This window comes from Gymnodraco acuticeps, unplaced genomic scaffold (genome assembly GCF_902827175.1).
Source record: "Gymnodraco acuticeps unplaced genomic scaffold, fGymAcu1.1, whole genome shotgun sequence".
Lineage (NCBI taxonomy): Eukaryota > Metazoa > Chordata > Actinopteri > Perciformes > Bathydraconidae > Gymnodraco > Gymnodraco acuticeps.
Window position 1 is genome coordinate 401,945 of NW_022992128.1, and position 14,258 is coordinate 416,202.

Sequence of the window (14,258 nt, forward strand, 5' to 3'; positions counted from 1 at the left end):
AAATGTAAAAGAAGATATTAAAGTGTTTGACCATTGCTGCTGTGTCACTGTGTCCTACTGGCAGATGAAGAGTTTTATTCCAAAACATGTGTACAACTGTGCTGATTAATAAGGTCTATTGATTAAGCCCAGTCAGAAGCACCTACACTTCTGGGCATTGTTTTAAACTGCAACAAAAAAAAAAATGTCTGAATTGCTTTTCCACAAACAAGTTTTATCTGGTCTTTTTTCATGTATTTATTATTGTAGGAAAACATGTCTTTTGGAGTGGGGCTCTTCAAATGTTTGTGCTTTAGGCATGTTGAACTTTACTGAGCTTTAGGCAATGAAACCCAAAGCTGAAGCACGAAAAACAAACCTGTCATACCTAAAGACTCTGGGAAACTGTGGCCAAATGAGACATGTTGACTGTTCTTGTGTGTGATGTAAAAGTAAGCAATAAAAGCCCTACTCAAGCTTTCATGCGTTCCTTATGGGTTTCCTTTTTTTCTCAATAAAGTGGTGCAGTAATAAGTGTTCAAATCCAGAAGTGACTCAGCCATTTCCCTATTTTGTGTGTTCACGCATAGTCAAATAATTCACTAACGGAAAAGTAATTAAAGACACACAGGCGTCAGGTTACGAACATTTATATCTGACACAAAATCTTCTATGAATGAATCCTAATCTACCTCAGTCCGGACTCATCATCATACTGTGGATTCAAAGTTAGAAATATAAATTCATTCTTTATTGTGGGGCAACATATATATTTGAACAAATGTCTAACTGAATGCAGTGTAAAATAAGCAAATCTAGTTTTCTCATCAGAGTGAGCATTTGTAAACTGACAACCATTCAAGAAGAAGAAATAAATTAGCTGATATAATATTAACAGAACAATGATAACTAAATGTCTGACTTTCCTAACACAACAAAAAGTAACCCAGACTGAAAGGAAATGAGACGATAAGGCAGGTTTTCTTTTTTAAACAAATGATTTAAATTGTTGACATAAAAGGAAGGTACAGATATTAAAGCGTTACGGAAAACCGTGCCGGTAACATCGACGAGCTACAAATGGCCTTTTCATTTTGTTGAGTCAAAGCACGACATCAACCAATCCTCCGGTTGTGTCTAAAGGTCCTGTCGTTTAACTATCATACATGCAAGCTTTAAAACTGTCAGTACTGTAAAAGGGGGGAGAAGTCCAGGTTCATGCCAGGATATGTTAGTTGCTATTTTCCCGACAGATTAAAAGACGTGTGCTTTGTTGGGGGGGATGGGGGCGGAGCTCTAAAAAGCAGGAAGCAGTGTGATTGGCCAACCACTGCTAGGCAGAGCTTTGGCGTAGCTACAAAGCCCGTCAGCCGGTCTTTCTCCTGGATAGAAAAATAAGATCAGGAGTTCCTGGGGAGGCAGCAGGTTTGTGTGAGGCGTTGACATGGCAGACTAAACGGTCTATTTTCATCGTGGTGTCCACCCTTCTTCCACGGCTCACATGGACTCAAACTCATCGATGCGCTGCTTTGTGTTGCCCTGGCGGATCTGGCGCAGGGTTTTGTATTTGTCTCTTCCCGCCCGGACGTTCTCAGCGTGCAGCATGTCGTTCTGAGTCTTCTTGGTGTCATCGCGGGCCTCGGCCAACTCTGAACTCAGAACCTGGACAGAAGAGAGACAGAGATATAGATGAGATCAGTGGTGGATTTTTTAGAATAAGTCATAATAAGCCACGATGCATCAACTTAAAGGTGGGGTAGGTACGTTTGAGAAACCGGCTCGAGATACACTTGTTGTTATATTCCATTGAATGCTCTTAACATCCCGATAGCAATGAATATCTGAAGTGCTTTGACAAAAAATCCATAACAAAAGTCATCTGTGGAAGCCGTGGCGCTGTAAAAAGCACGACCAATCATCTGAGCCGGCTAAAGTAACTGGATGGCCTACCTGCCTGTCAGCCTTCCATCTGGGCACAAACTTACCTCGTGCCCTCATTGGTCATGTGCGCGTTCGTGTGTGTTGGAGGAGGGGCTCTGTGAGGAAGTAGCAGATTTCTTCCGGCTGTGTATTTTCAAATTCTAGCGCACTCGAGCTGGTTTCTCCAAAATGACATACCCCACCTTTAAATGTATCAAGCCAGTATTTGGATGCATTATGCAAAGCGTCTTTGAGCACTAGAATAAGCACTATACAAATGAAATGTATTGTTATTATTATTATTATGTCGTTATGCAACATTTGTATTACACTAGCATGGCTTGCTATGTGACACAGGGCTACACGATATTAGCGTGATTATTAAATGTGCAAGGTATGTTGAAGGTATGCTAAATTGAATAATATATAAAAAAAGTAATTATGTTTTAAGCTGTACCTGAAGTTCTTTCTTCAGATTCAGATTGCATGATAGCAAGTAAAAAGAAATAAGAATACATTCTGTGACCGATCTCAATAAGAGCCTGTTTGCAAATGTAACGGACAATTAAGCAATCTAAATCTGAAGATGCTATCGTATTGCGACTTTTAGGCTTTTGGCTGAATAGGACTACAGAAGTTGTCGAGGACGTTGTATGTCATTACGCCGAACACGTAAACACTCCCGCTAAGTTTGTTTGCCCAGTTCTGCTTGAAAGCAAGTACCAGCGCTCTTGAAAACTGTTATAACAAATGCTTCAACTGTATTTTTGAATATCGATCTTAAGTTGGCGTGACGTTGAAGTCGTGCTGCTGTACTTGGCTGTAGTTCCTTTATAGCATAATGTTAGCATTTTGCTTATGGCGATTAGATTTATGATTCGAAAATGATAAAAGTAGGGTAAACACGTGGAGATCATCCGGCTGAACAAAACGTGCATTTATCAAACAGGTTCGTTTTCCACAGATCTTATTTTTTACAATATTCCAAAATCCTATGGAGAAATCCCATTGCTTTTTTGTCGAGGGAACCCTTGCGCAGCTTACTTCCGGGTCGGTCTACAAAAATACGTCATCCCTGCACCACTCTATAAGAGCTTGCCAATTTAATGGACAATTAAGCAATCTAAATCTGAAGATGCTATCATATCGGGATTTTCAACAGAATTTTAAAAGAGAGTAATGTTTGAGCTGTACCTGCAGTTGTTTCTTGACGCGCTCGTTCTTCTGCGCCTCAGTGACGCGCTCCACTTCGCTGTGGTGGATCACGCCCTCGCTGAGGAGCTCGGCGCTCGCCTCGGCGCTCGCCTCGTCCTCCTCCTCGTTTTCTGGCGCCGGAGGAGACGTCATGGCCGACTTCAGCTCCTCTCTGGTCTTCTCCAGGTCGTCCTGTGCTGACAACGCCTGCAAAAAGACACACATGGAAACTTATAGTGAGTCTACAGAAAGATTTGGACTGAAGCACAATGTAATACCTGAAGACTTTTACAGGCACTGGGTAGGTTTGCCATCTAAGTCAAATAACTTTTTAAACAAATGTTATAATAACAGTATGAATAGTGAGTTGAAACATGTATACAATTAATTAAAGAATACAATAATAATAATAACAATAATAATACAATAAAAACAAGAATACAAATGTTGTATAATAATAAAAAATACAAGTCTAATCATATAATTTATGATAATATTAATAATAATTACGAATTGATTACCAGTTGTTGTATCCCAAAATAAAAGCAGAGAATATTTATGTAAATACAGGGGTTACATTACTTTGTGTTGCCATTCTGTTGCTTCATCTTCCTTTTTCCTCTTGGCTTCCTCGAGCAGAGCGATTTTGGCAGTGAACTCCGCTAACTCAGCAGCCTGTCCAAAAATAACAACACAAAGTTAACAAATTGAGCTCATTGTGGCGTCCAAACAAAAGTCCTGAAAACCTCAACGGTATTTCCAGTTTAATATAATATGAAACAGACAATATGGAAACAAAACTTGGCTTATTTGAGAAACTGATAGTAGATAAATGTCCTCTTCTTACATGTTATATGATTTGTACAGACCCCTGTGTTCGTATGATTAAAGCCTAAACCAATGAAACACTGTCTGTTATTAGTTTTTACACTACATGTTGTTGTTCTTAAGCCTTTAACCGAGGTGACTTACACACCCCTTAAGACTACATGCTAAATGGATATATTTTGGGGTTAGGTACATGTTGACATGCTGTCTTCTAGCCCCTGCGCCAAAGTCAATTGATGTATAGTAATACACTTTAAGCAGAGTGTAAAATGGGTTTAAAGGAAGAAAAACAAAACAGGAAGTACTGTACAAGTAGATTAAAAAGATGTAGGTTTTTAAAAGGAAAGTCACATTTAATGGATTGATCGAAAGATTAGCATATGCCTTTCAAGGTAAAGTCATTTTAACCAGTAATAATGTGGGAGTGGAGAAGAATGGCTGTGAATGGTGTGTGGGTGTTGTAATGGGTTTGACCTTATTTTAATGAGCCTGTCAGAAACAAGTCTGACAAATAATAATCAAATAAGGAAAAAAAATAGTTAAGACAAACCATACACAAAGTCATTCAATTATCCAGCACATAAACCGCAATGCAGTACAAAACGAAACACCGTCTCCTTCTTTTTCTGTGTGTGTGTGTGTGTGTGTGTGTGTGTGTGTGTGTGTGTGTGTGTGTGTGTGTGTGTGTGTGTGTGTGTGTGTGTGTGTGTGTGTGTGTGTGTGTGTGTGTGTGTGTGTGTGTGTGTGTGTGTGTGTGTGTGTGTATTGGGTGGGCCCAGGCCCACCCAGTGTACTCATTGGCCCACCCTAAGAAAGCTTCAGTGTACATTTGGATTTTTACCGAATTCATTTACGGTAAAAACTGGTTGTTGGTTCCGGCGCGCGCCATAGTAACGTGAGAGAGGCAGAGAGCTGCCTGCAGGGACGCGCTTTTCTATAAAATGTGCAGACATTTCCCCAGCCCAGGAGCTGAAGGTACATTTACGAGGGATGGATATGTAGACTGGAAGTACCTGCGTAACTCGTTGGAGAGAAATAAAAAAAGCGAGGACCACTGATCGAGGTCCATGAACAGATTTGAATGCTACAACCTATTGTTGCTGTTATTGCAATAAAAGAGTAAATAACGATTGTAAATAATTCAATTTGTGTTCTGTGAAACTGAAAAGGATATTACATTGTTTTTGTTACTTTCGTTGCAGTTGTAAATATGTTTTAAATGTAATCTAGGTTAACTTCCTGTGTTATTTAGATGCTTTTATTTTGAAGGTGAGTTTACGCTGTTGACAGGAAGTTGTTGTTGCTATGTAAACAACGTGACGGAGAAAAGGAGCGGAGATTAATCTACATATAAAGACGGAGAAAGTAAAGGATAAAGTTTATGTTTAAGTTTAGCACCCCCCGAAGAGGCACAAAGTTGGTATTAACTATAATATAAACATGTAGGTTGTGTCCTAATTCGTTTGTCTGCTTACAGTTCACTTTTGGTAGTATGCTAAAGTGATTCTAATAGGGATGGAGCCTAAATGTATTTGTTATTTTTGTGTCTTTATAGCTCTTACGTTGATATTGGAGATTTCAATGAATTCATATCATCAGTCAAGTCTTCGACCATTATTCGGAGGGAAATGCTACAACGATGTTTGGCAATGGGCATTATTATTATTATAGGCCAGGCCGACTTTAAAGTCATTTTTCCTCCTGGAAAAAGCTGGCCCACCCTAAAGTTCATTTCTGCCTAGGCTACTGGTGTGTGTGTGTGTGTGTGTGTGTGTGTGTGTGTGTGTGTGTGTGGTGTGTGTGTGTGTGTGTGTGTGGTGTGTGTGTGTGTGTGTGTGTGTGTGTGTGTGTGTGTGTGTGTGTGTGTGTGTGTGTGTATGTGTGTGTGTGTGTGTGTGTGTGTGTGTGTGTGTGTGTGTGTGTGTGTGTGTGTGTGTGTGTGTGTGTGTGTGTGTGTGTGTGTGTGTGTGTGTGTGTGTGTGTGTTTGTGCAGCAGGTACCAGTTGCTCCTGGTTCTTCATCTGGTCTACAGCCTGCTGAGCCAGCGCTGCCTTGGCCTCCTCGGCCGCCTGCCTCTCTCTCTCCAGCCGCTCCGCCTCCTCCTTCGCTTTCTTCCTCTCCTGCTCCAGATCCAGCGCCCGGCGCGTTTGCTCCTCAAGCTCTGCACACACACACATGAATATACATCAGACCACCTCATAATGTACAAGTGAACATTACATTTTCATCTAGCTGACAATTGAATCTCCAACACACATGGAAATAGATTTTAAGACCACCTCAAACCCCAACACAAGTGAACATTACAATTCATCTAGCTGATTTAATCTCTGATTTAATCTCCAACACACAGGGAAATACATCAGACCACCTCGTAATGTTCAAGTGACCTTACATTTTCATCTAGCTGACGCTTTTATGTGCATTCAACCATTTCATTTCATTTTTATTTGTTCCGTACATGTATAACAGTTATTTACAAAACATGTCTCTATAAACACACCATACTCGAAAAGGAGCATGGAGAAACAAACTGAAAAGCAAGAATCCCACAGCTACTTTCCTATCTATAATCCAACCAGAGTAAGTGATACTGCATTCCCTTCACTTAAAGCCAAATCATTTGTAAGTGCTACGGACAGAAGAGATTTATTTTTATTTTCTATCGTTAGCAATGATGCAGTCGAAACACGTGAGTTTTCAGTCTGGGACCTAATAGGTGGAGACTCTCTGATGTCCTGATATCAAGGGGGAGCTTCTTCCACCATTTAGGGGCCAGGATAGCAAAACAGGCGTGTTTTGGTTAAGTCCACTTCGCAGTGAGTGAGTAGCAAACCGATTGGCCGATGCAAAGCGAAGTTAAAGTTCATCGAAATCGTGAAATATGCAATTTACCCTATATTTTCTTTACTTTTTATTGTATTTGTTAACATTACAGACTCCTTCAAACTTGTATATGTTCACAGACAGACACAGATGCGCGCACACACACACACACACACACACACACACACACACACACACACACACACACACACACACACACACACACACACAGTACCTTTCTGAGCTCTCTGCGTCTGCCCTTCGATCTGCCTCAGCCTCTCGAGCAGCACGTCCTTCTCTCTCTCTATCCGATCCTTCTCCTTCTCCGCGTGTTCTCGTTTCTTCTTCTCGTTCTCCAGCTGAGCTCTGTCAGGAAAACACAAAACAACGGTCACAGCAGCCAGCAGGTGAACATTCTAATCATGCACCAGAAAATCAGAAGCAAACTGCATGTTATGGACTTTTTAAAATTGGAATTTTCTAAATTGACACATTGATATAGGAAAACTTCATTGTATGGTGTCATGAGCAAAAATGTTTTTTGTACAGCACAATATAATATTTTTTTAACCAACATTAAAAGAGCTATGTTGTGGTTGTGGTGTTTTACACAGTAACATCAGCTCCTGCCCTGCACATGAGTACTTAGCATGTTAGCATGTGTCCTTCGATGCAGCACTGCCCCCTACTGGCCATGGAGCTTTATCAAAAACCTTAAACAAAACAGCTGATATTTGTTAAACAATAAATGTCTCAAACTACTCAATCCCACACAGAATTCACTGGAAAGTTTGACAGTGTCAGATTTATTATTTGAATAACTCCAATATACGTATGTGTGTATGCTGTCATATAAACCAATTAAAGGTAGTATTTGTGCCAGTGTTTATAAGATAAGATAAGAAGTACTTTATTGATCCCAATTTGGGATTTTTTTGTGTTGCAGCAGCATAAAAAGACATGGCATTGTACAATCAAAATTAAACGACTAGAAATAAACAAGAAAGTAGAAAATATACATGTTGAATTCATTATGTAGACAAAAGGGCACATTGGAATAATGGAAAATGGTGCTTCCAATCCAACCGCCCACTATATTTTGTATTTATTGATTTAATTAACAGGTACATTAAACTATGCTGAAAATGTGCCAGAGTTATCCAAGAGGCAATTTTTCATCTGTAGCCCCTAGAACTATGTTTCAAAGTCACCTTATAATAAATAACATTTTAGAAAATACGCAGCGTGTGTACCTCTCCATCTGTTTGTGGTGCTTCTCCTCCCGGGCCTGGGCCTTCATCTGCTGCACCTCGATGGTGTCGGGCTTCCTTCTCCTCATGTACAGCTCGTGGTTTCCCATGCACAACGCCAGGATGCGCTTATTGATCCGCAACCGAGGGGCGTAGAATACAAAATCCTGCAGGAGATACGAGGGATGGAAGGTGTTCAAATATACTCAATACAAATATATATCTTCAGTCACACAACATTACTTACTGGGGCTTTCTTGTCGATGGGCTTGATGACAAACTTCTTGTCGTTGAAGGAAATGTTTCTGATCTCACTCCAGGGGAAGCCGATCTTTGGGGACAACCTGAGAGGAGAGATATTTTATTAAAGATTAAAAGATTGATGGAGATGCGTTACCTCTTAAATATTTGAACACAATTTTATAAGCAAATTTCCATGCCTTGAAAGTAAACAAAACTATAATATTTTTGAAATGTCAGGATAAAGGCTTTGAGGTGTTTTTAGTTTTCTGTCTTCAGGTTGTGCATCGGCTGTCCAAAAGAGGGCGCTGTTGTCAAACCAATTCAATCCAAGGTCCTCCAGAAAGCTGACAATGTGTACACTTTAAATCGACAGTGGAAACTAGAGAACAAAACCCATTTTGAATGTATTGAATCCCAGTTTGTAGCACAAGTAGAATAAAACATATATCTCTCTTGGGGCGATTATTATCCAAACTCAACAGGAAGTTATCAATTTTTTATTTAGTGGGATTTTTCGTTAATGTATTTTTGCCATTTACAGGCTCCGTACTTTAACCTCTACAGATTTAATCCAAAGAATTTAACATTTGTTAAGTACTTTTCAAAGACCATAAGGATCAAAAGTTATTCAAAGTAGTCCTCTTGGATCCTCTATCCTGAGTTCTGGATTAAGTCGTGGACTTCGGGTCGTGGCTGAACCTGTCTCTGCGGTCCTGCCTTGGGTCTCGTCATGCTGCTTCCCTGATGGCTTCCACAGGATTGTAGCTGACATCCTCGTGGATTCATCTTCTTATTACAGACACATGCATTTCCTAACATTCGATCTATATGCTGTAAAATGTATTATCTCTTCGATTTACACACGGCATCTATTGCACGTCTGTCCGTCCTGGGAGAGGGATCTCTCCCTCTGTTGCTCTCCCTGAGGTTTCTCCCATGTTCCCCTTTAAACTGTGGGTTTTCTCTGGAAGTGTTTCCTTGTACGATGTGAGGGTCTGAGGACAGAGGGTCTAAGGACAGAGGGTCTAAGGACAGAGGGTGTCGTTTTTCTCATACTGATATTTTGAACAATCTGTGCTGTTGTATTTGCTGTAAAGTGTCTCTACTGTAGGCTATTTTTATTTTATGTACAGCACTTTGGCTCGACCAAAAATCGTTTAGAAATGTGCTATATAAATAAAACTTGATTTGATTTGATTTGAAAGTTTACTGTTACATGCAAAGTAGCTTGAGACACTCGCCATGATACAAGATATTGGTGCAACTTCTGAGCACATTCTCCTCACTGATCCGAATGTTGTGTGCTTGATAATAAACCTGGCCTCAGGATTTAGGCAGGTCAATGTTGAGTCATAGTCATAGCGCACCTACTGTAAACAGGAAGTCAGTCCTATGTGACCAACACCATCACATTAAGGTGGATTGAATTACATTTCAGTCATAAAAATCATGTCAATCTCAGCTCAGCCCATTCAATAAATGAAGTCCACTTGTTTGGTCCAGTCTCCAATGCTCAGCCCAACTTTCATTTAATTGTTTTAGATATCAAAATAAGAATTTGTTGGTTGATACATGTTGCCACTTAATACACATGTATAAGAGATGTATTGCTCTTAGTAAAGTATATTGCTGTCACTTACTGCAGCAGGCTATCTTCCTAAAATAAACTATTTGAGTGGGCGTTGTGGTTTCATTTTCTTCCTCTTTTTTATGACATGCTGATAACATCAACTAGACCCAAGCAATGTCTCACAACCTCTTAAAATAAAGCTGTTCTACTTAATAATAATATTAAATTGAATTTATATAGCACTTTTCATAGTCTCAAAGTCGCTTTACAGTTTGGAGGGGGGGGGGGGGGGGGTGTGGGAGAAGGACAGACGAACGACAGACAGGGATCGATGGGGGGGGCTATGAGTGTACTGATGCGAAGAGATGGGTCTTGAGGCGGGACTGGAACAGGGTGAGGGACTCAGAGTCACGGAGGTCTTGGGGGAGGGAGTTCCAGAGCTTCGGGGCTGCCACAGAGAAGGCTCTGTCCGCCAAAGCTCCGGAGTTTGGCCTTGGGGGTGGAAAGGAAACCGGCTGAGGTGGATCTGAGGGACCGGGGGGGGGTTGGTAGAGGATGAGGAGGTCAGTGAGGTAGGGGGGGGCAGATGGTGGAGGGCTTTGCATGTGAGGACCAGGAGTTTGTAGTGGATGCGGTGTGTGTGTGTGTGTGTGTGTGTGTGTGTGTGTGTGTGTGTGTGTGGGTTACTTGTCTTCGTGCTCGTAGATGTTGAGTCCCAGCGCGTCGACCCCCAGCCAAAGCTCTGTGCCCTTCTTGTTTTTTATTTCAAAGTAGTTTACACCGTACATCTCCAAATCCTGAGCTATCTTCAGATACTCCATCATTGCATCCTCCCTACACACACACACACACACACACACACACACACACACACACACACACACACACACACACACACACACACACACACACACACACACACACCACACACACACCACACCACACACACACACCACACACACACACACACACACACACACACACACACACCACACACACACACACACACCACAACACACATCACCACCACACACACACACACACACACCACACACACACACCACACACACACACACACACACACACACACACACACCACACACACACACACACACACACACACCCACACACACACACTATGCATCAATGTCTTCAAGCTTTGATTAACCAGTCATTTCTCTCCTCTTCACACTCTCTTACCTGAGCAGGCTTCTGTGTTCCTCATGCCAGCTCTGTATTCTGTCCTCCCATTGTTCCTTTGTCAGCTTGTGTTGCTCCAGAACTCTACAAAGAAGTGCATAAGGAAATGTTTCAATAAACACCTCAGTATGTTTTCTCTGTTAGCTGTTGCCAGTGTCTTTGTACACTTTGAGACCTGTATCAAGTGTTTCTGTCGGTGGTCTGAGTGAGTCTGGGCCACTTGCAGACTGCATGAAGAGTCTCTTTGGAAATTGAAATAAACTGTATTCGCTGTTATTTTCCACCGGCTTCTCATTTCTAAATGTTGATAATATTCTTGTACAGGACACTGGAACCCAAAACTGGTGACAAGACCACACAAATGAAGGTGTATGAATGAATGAAATGCAAAATGTGAAGCCCTTTGTCAGCATACCATTTCCCTATATTTCTCTTGATCCCCCCTAATTAACATTGGGAAAAGTCTTAAAGTGACAGGGTTGTATTTCAACAGAGAAACATGTATTTAGGATTCACTGGACCATCCCTTACAGCTAATTTATGTAAAACGTTTCAATTTTCACATAGCTTAGGGGTAAGGGGATCAATAATTAAAACGTGGATCCTCCCCACAAACACAGTATAGTATAGTGTGAATACTTGCGTGCGTGCGTGCGTGCGTGCGTGTGTACCTTTGTGGCAGTAGCCGGTCGGAGGCCAGGTAGCCCGGCTTGTGAAGGTCTTTGTTGAAATCTCCGTACTTCGCCTGGACGGCGTAGGAAGCCACGAGCACGGCGGTCTCTGGAGGACAGTAGTTCTCATCGTTCAGGATGGCCTCCTTCACCTGCAGGGAGAAGACGTTCACACAAAATAATAACATTTTAAATAAAGTATTCTGATTCTGATTGATTTTAAAGCATAGCTGCATAGCATAACTTTGACAAATTGAAAAAAATATATAGCTTTCTAACATTTATCATTTATAAAAAAAGATCCCAACAGTTATATGTTAATTGCTAAACACAGCAGAGGTCGCGTTAACCGAATATTTTCCGTCTATGACCGATTTCTTTTAACAATGACGGAAAAATCTGAAAGCAGTCCGTCATTTTGACAGATTAGAACAAACTCAGAACAGCGGCAAAGCTTCCCCGCAGCGAGGCTCCGGTGTTATGCATGCCCGACAAAAAGGAGATGATATTGTTTCCAAACCTAACTTTGGCGTGCAAATCATTGAAATGTCTGTGAGTGCTTTACGCTGTGGCGCGCTCCCGCGAGGTGCAGTGCGCATGCATAACGGAGCCTACACACGGCGGCGTGCGTTGCCGCTTCAACGCTTCTGCCATTCACTTTGAATGGGGTGACGTCACGATTCGCCGAACTGCATTGTGGGAGCAAAGCGTAGCTTCTCTCGCGGTGCTCGCTGCAAAAGTAGAGCAATGTTCTACTTTTGCCGCCTCGACGGAGGCGTCGGCCAATCAAATCCCGCGTATGCAAATCTGAGCGCTAGCCAATCAAACCGCGTGTATGTTGGGAGAGTCAGACCGCAGTTATTTCCCATATGTAAAAAAATGGAGGAGAAAAAGATCGTGGCGGTACTATATGACCAGTCCCTCTTTACATATAGGGATACAAACCGGAGGAGCCAGGCATGGGGTGAGGTGGCAGAGACAGTGGGTGAAACTGGTAGGTTTTCGCCTGTTTGGGGATTTTATATCCAGTGTACTTCGTTTGAATGGACAGCTAGCAAGCATAGACAGTATATTTAGCCAGCATCGATGTAGCATGAATGATTTGCTTTGTATGTCCGGGGCGGGACATTCATGTGATTGGTTGTTGGTCGCGTTGTTCGTAAAAAATCCCCAAGCTTCAGACACGCCCACCGCCAAGCGGTAACGCACGCCGCCGTGTGTAGGGGCCGTAACCCTGGCGCTAACAGTTCATGAGCGTCACCCCCGCTTTCACATATAGAAAACCGCTGTTCAATTATTAGGATTTACGACACGGCTTGGGTGATTATTTGATTCTGATTGATCCATTTGGACATTCCAGAGGTCTGCTATCTTTTGTGAACAGACCGTTGCTAACACAGTTTGGGCACTGGCAGTGTTTAAAGACTGTGAAAAGAAACTGTGAACAGACTTGGACAGTTACAGAACCCTCGATCTGTGCTGTCGTCATTTTAAGTTACGTTGCAGTTGCTGCATTTCCAGCCGTCGGTACGCAGTGTAACAGATCATTTTGTCTTAGTATATCATAGCGGTTAAGGCTTTTTTGACCGCCTCGATGCACATCATCCCGGTGTTAGTACTTTTTGGGTTGACCTCAACACCACAACATAATGACCGTTACAGTGATCCGTCAGTTGCACAGTACCTGCAGGAAGAATAGTTTCTGTGTGATCTCCTGGATGAGCTCCTCAGAAACATCCTCCGGGAAAAACTTTGCTCTGAACTTGAACTGCAGAGGATTCTCCTTCTTCACGTCCTGCTGCGTCACCTGGAGAGCAAACACACACATCTCTCACCATTAACATGTCTCTACAGCAGGGAAACATACAGTATGAGTAAGTCTGGAGTACATCAAATTAGAATAAATTAAGATTCAGGAGGATTTCAAAAAACATGTTTTCACTAAAGCTTGGATTAAAGCCTCAGAATATTAAAGTAAGATTTTAAACTACTTCTAAAACATTCTTGCAAGTTACAGTTCAAACCACAGGAGTCTTTACTGTACATCATTTAAATATCATGTGTTTTCAAGTTGTGGGGATGCATTTAGCTGCATACATAATTAAAATTGAAAGAAATAGTTTGTCTAAGGGGGGTTACATGCACAGAGAGTCTTGTAGAGTTGCGTTCAGGGACTCCCACCTTCTTGTTGAGCTTGAGCCACGTGATGTAGCCTTTACTGTCGGTGTACTGCAGCCCGAAGAACCACACCTCCCTCAGACCCACCGTCTTCACCACCTGAAACACAGCACAATATATTCACATTTATATTGCATTTTCATCGTCGTTTTACCGGTTAAATGAGAGTGTGTCGTGTGAATGTATCACCTGCTAGCTAATATGAACTAATGCCTGTAGTGTACCCACCTTTAGAACATAATAATAAGATGTGTATGTGTGAGGAAAATGGTAATTTAGTGTGTTCAGCGGGATGTTTTGATATTGTATATTTGATGAAAGTTTGAGAAGGTCAATGAATGTTAAACCAGATGCATCACTTGTTAGACCTTGTCAACATAATGCAGTGATTTGCTTGTG

The 14,258-nt window shown here is 41.7% G+C and overlaps 1 protein-coding gene across 1 annotated transcript; it reads right to left on the reverse strand.

Moving 5' to 3' along the window:
• Nucleotides 1-613: 613 nt before the first annotated feature.
• LOC117538077 (radixin) lies at nt 614-13,973 on the reverse strand (the record flags this gene model as incomplete). Its single annotated transcript, XM_034203599.1, has 12 exons — nt 614-1,641; nt 3,094-3,300; nt 3,676-3,768; nt 5,922-6,082; nt 6,983-7,113; nt 8,001-8,164; nt 8,245-8,341; nt 10,498-10,644; nt 11,011-11,094; nt 11,682-11,833; nt 13,366-13,488; nt 13,863-13,973. Coding segments are annotated over 12 exons (1,635 nt in total), but the record flags the coding sequence as incomplete, so codon positions are not given.
• Nucleotides 13,974-14,258: the final 285 nt, after the last annotated feature.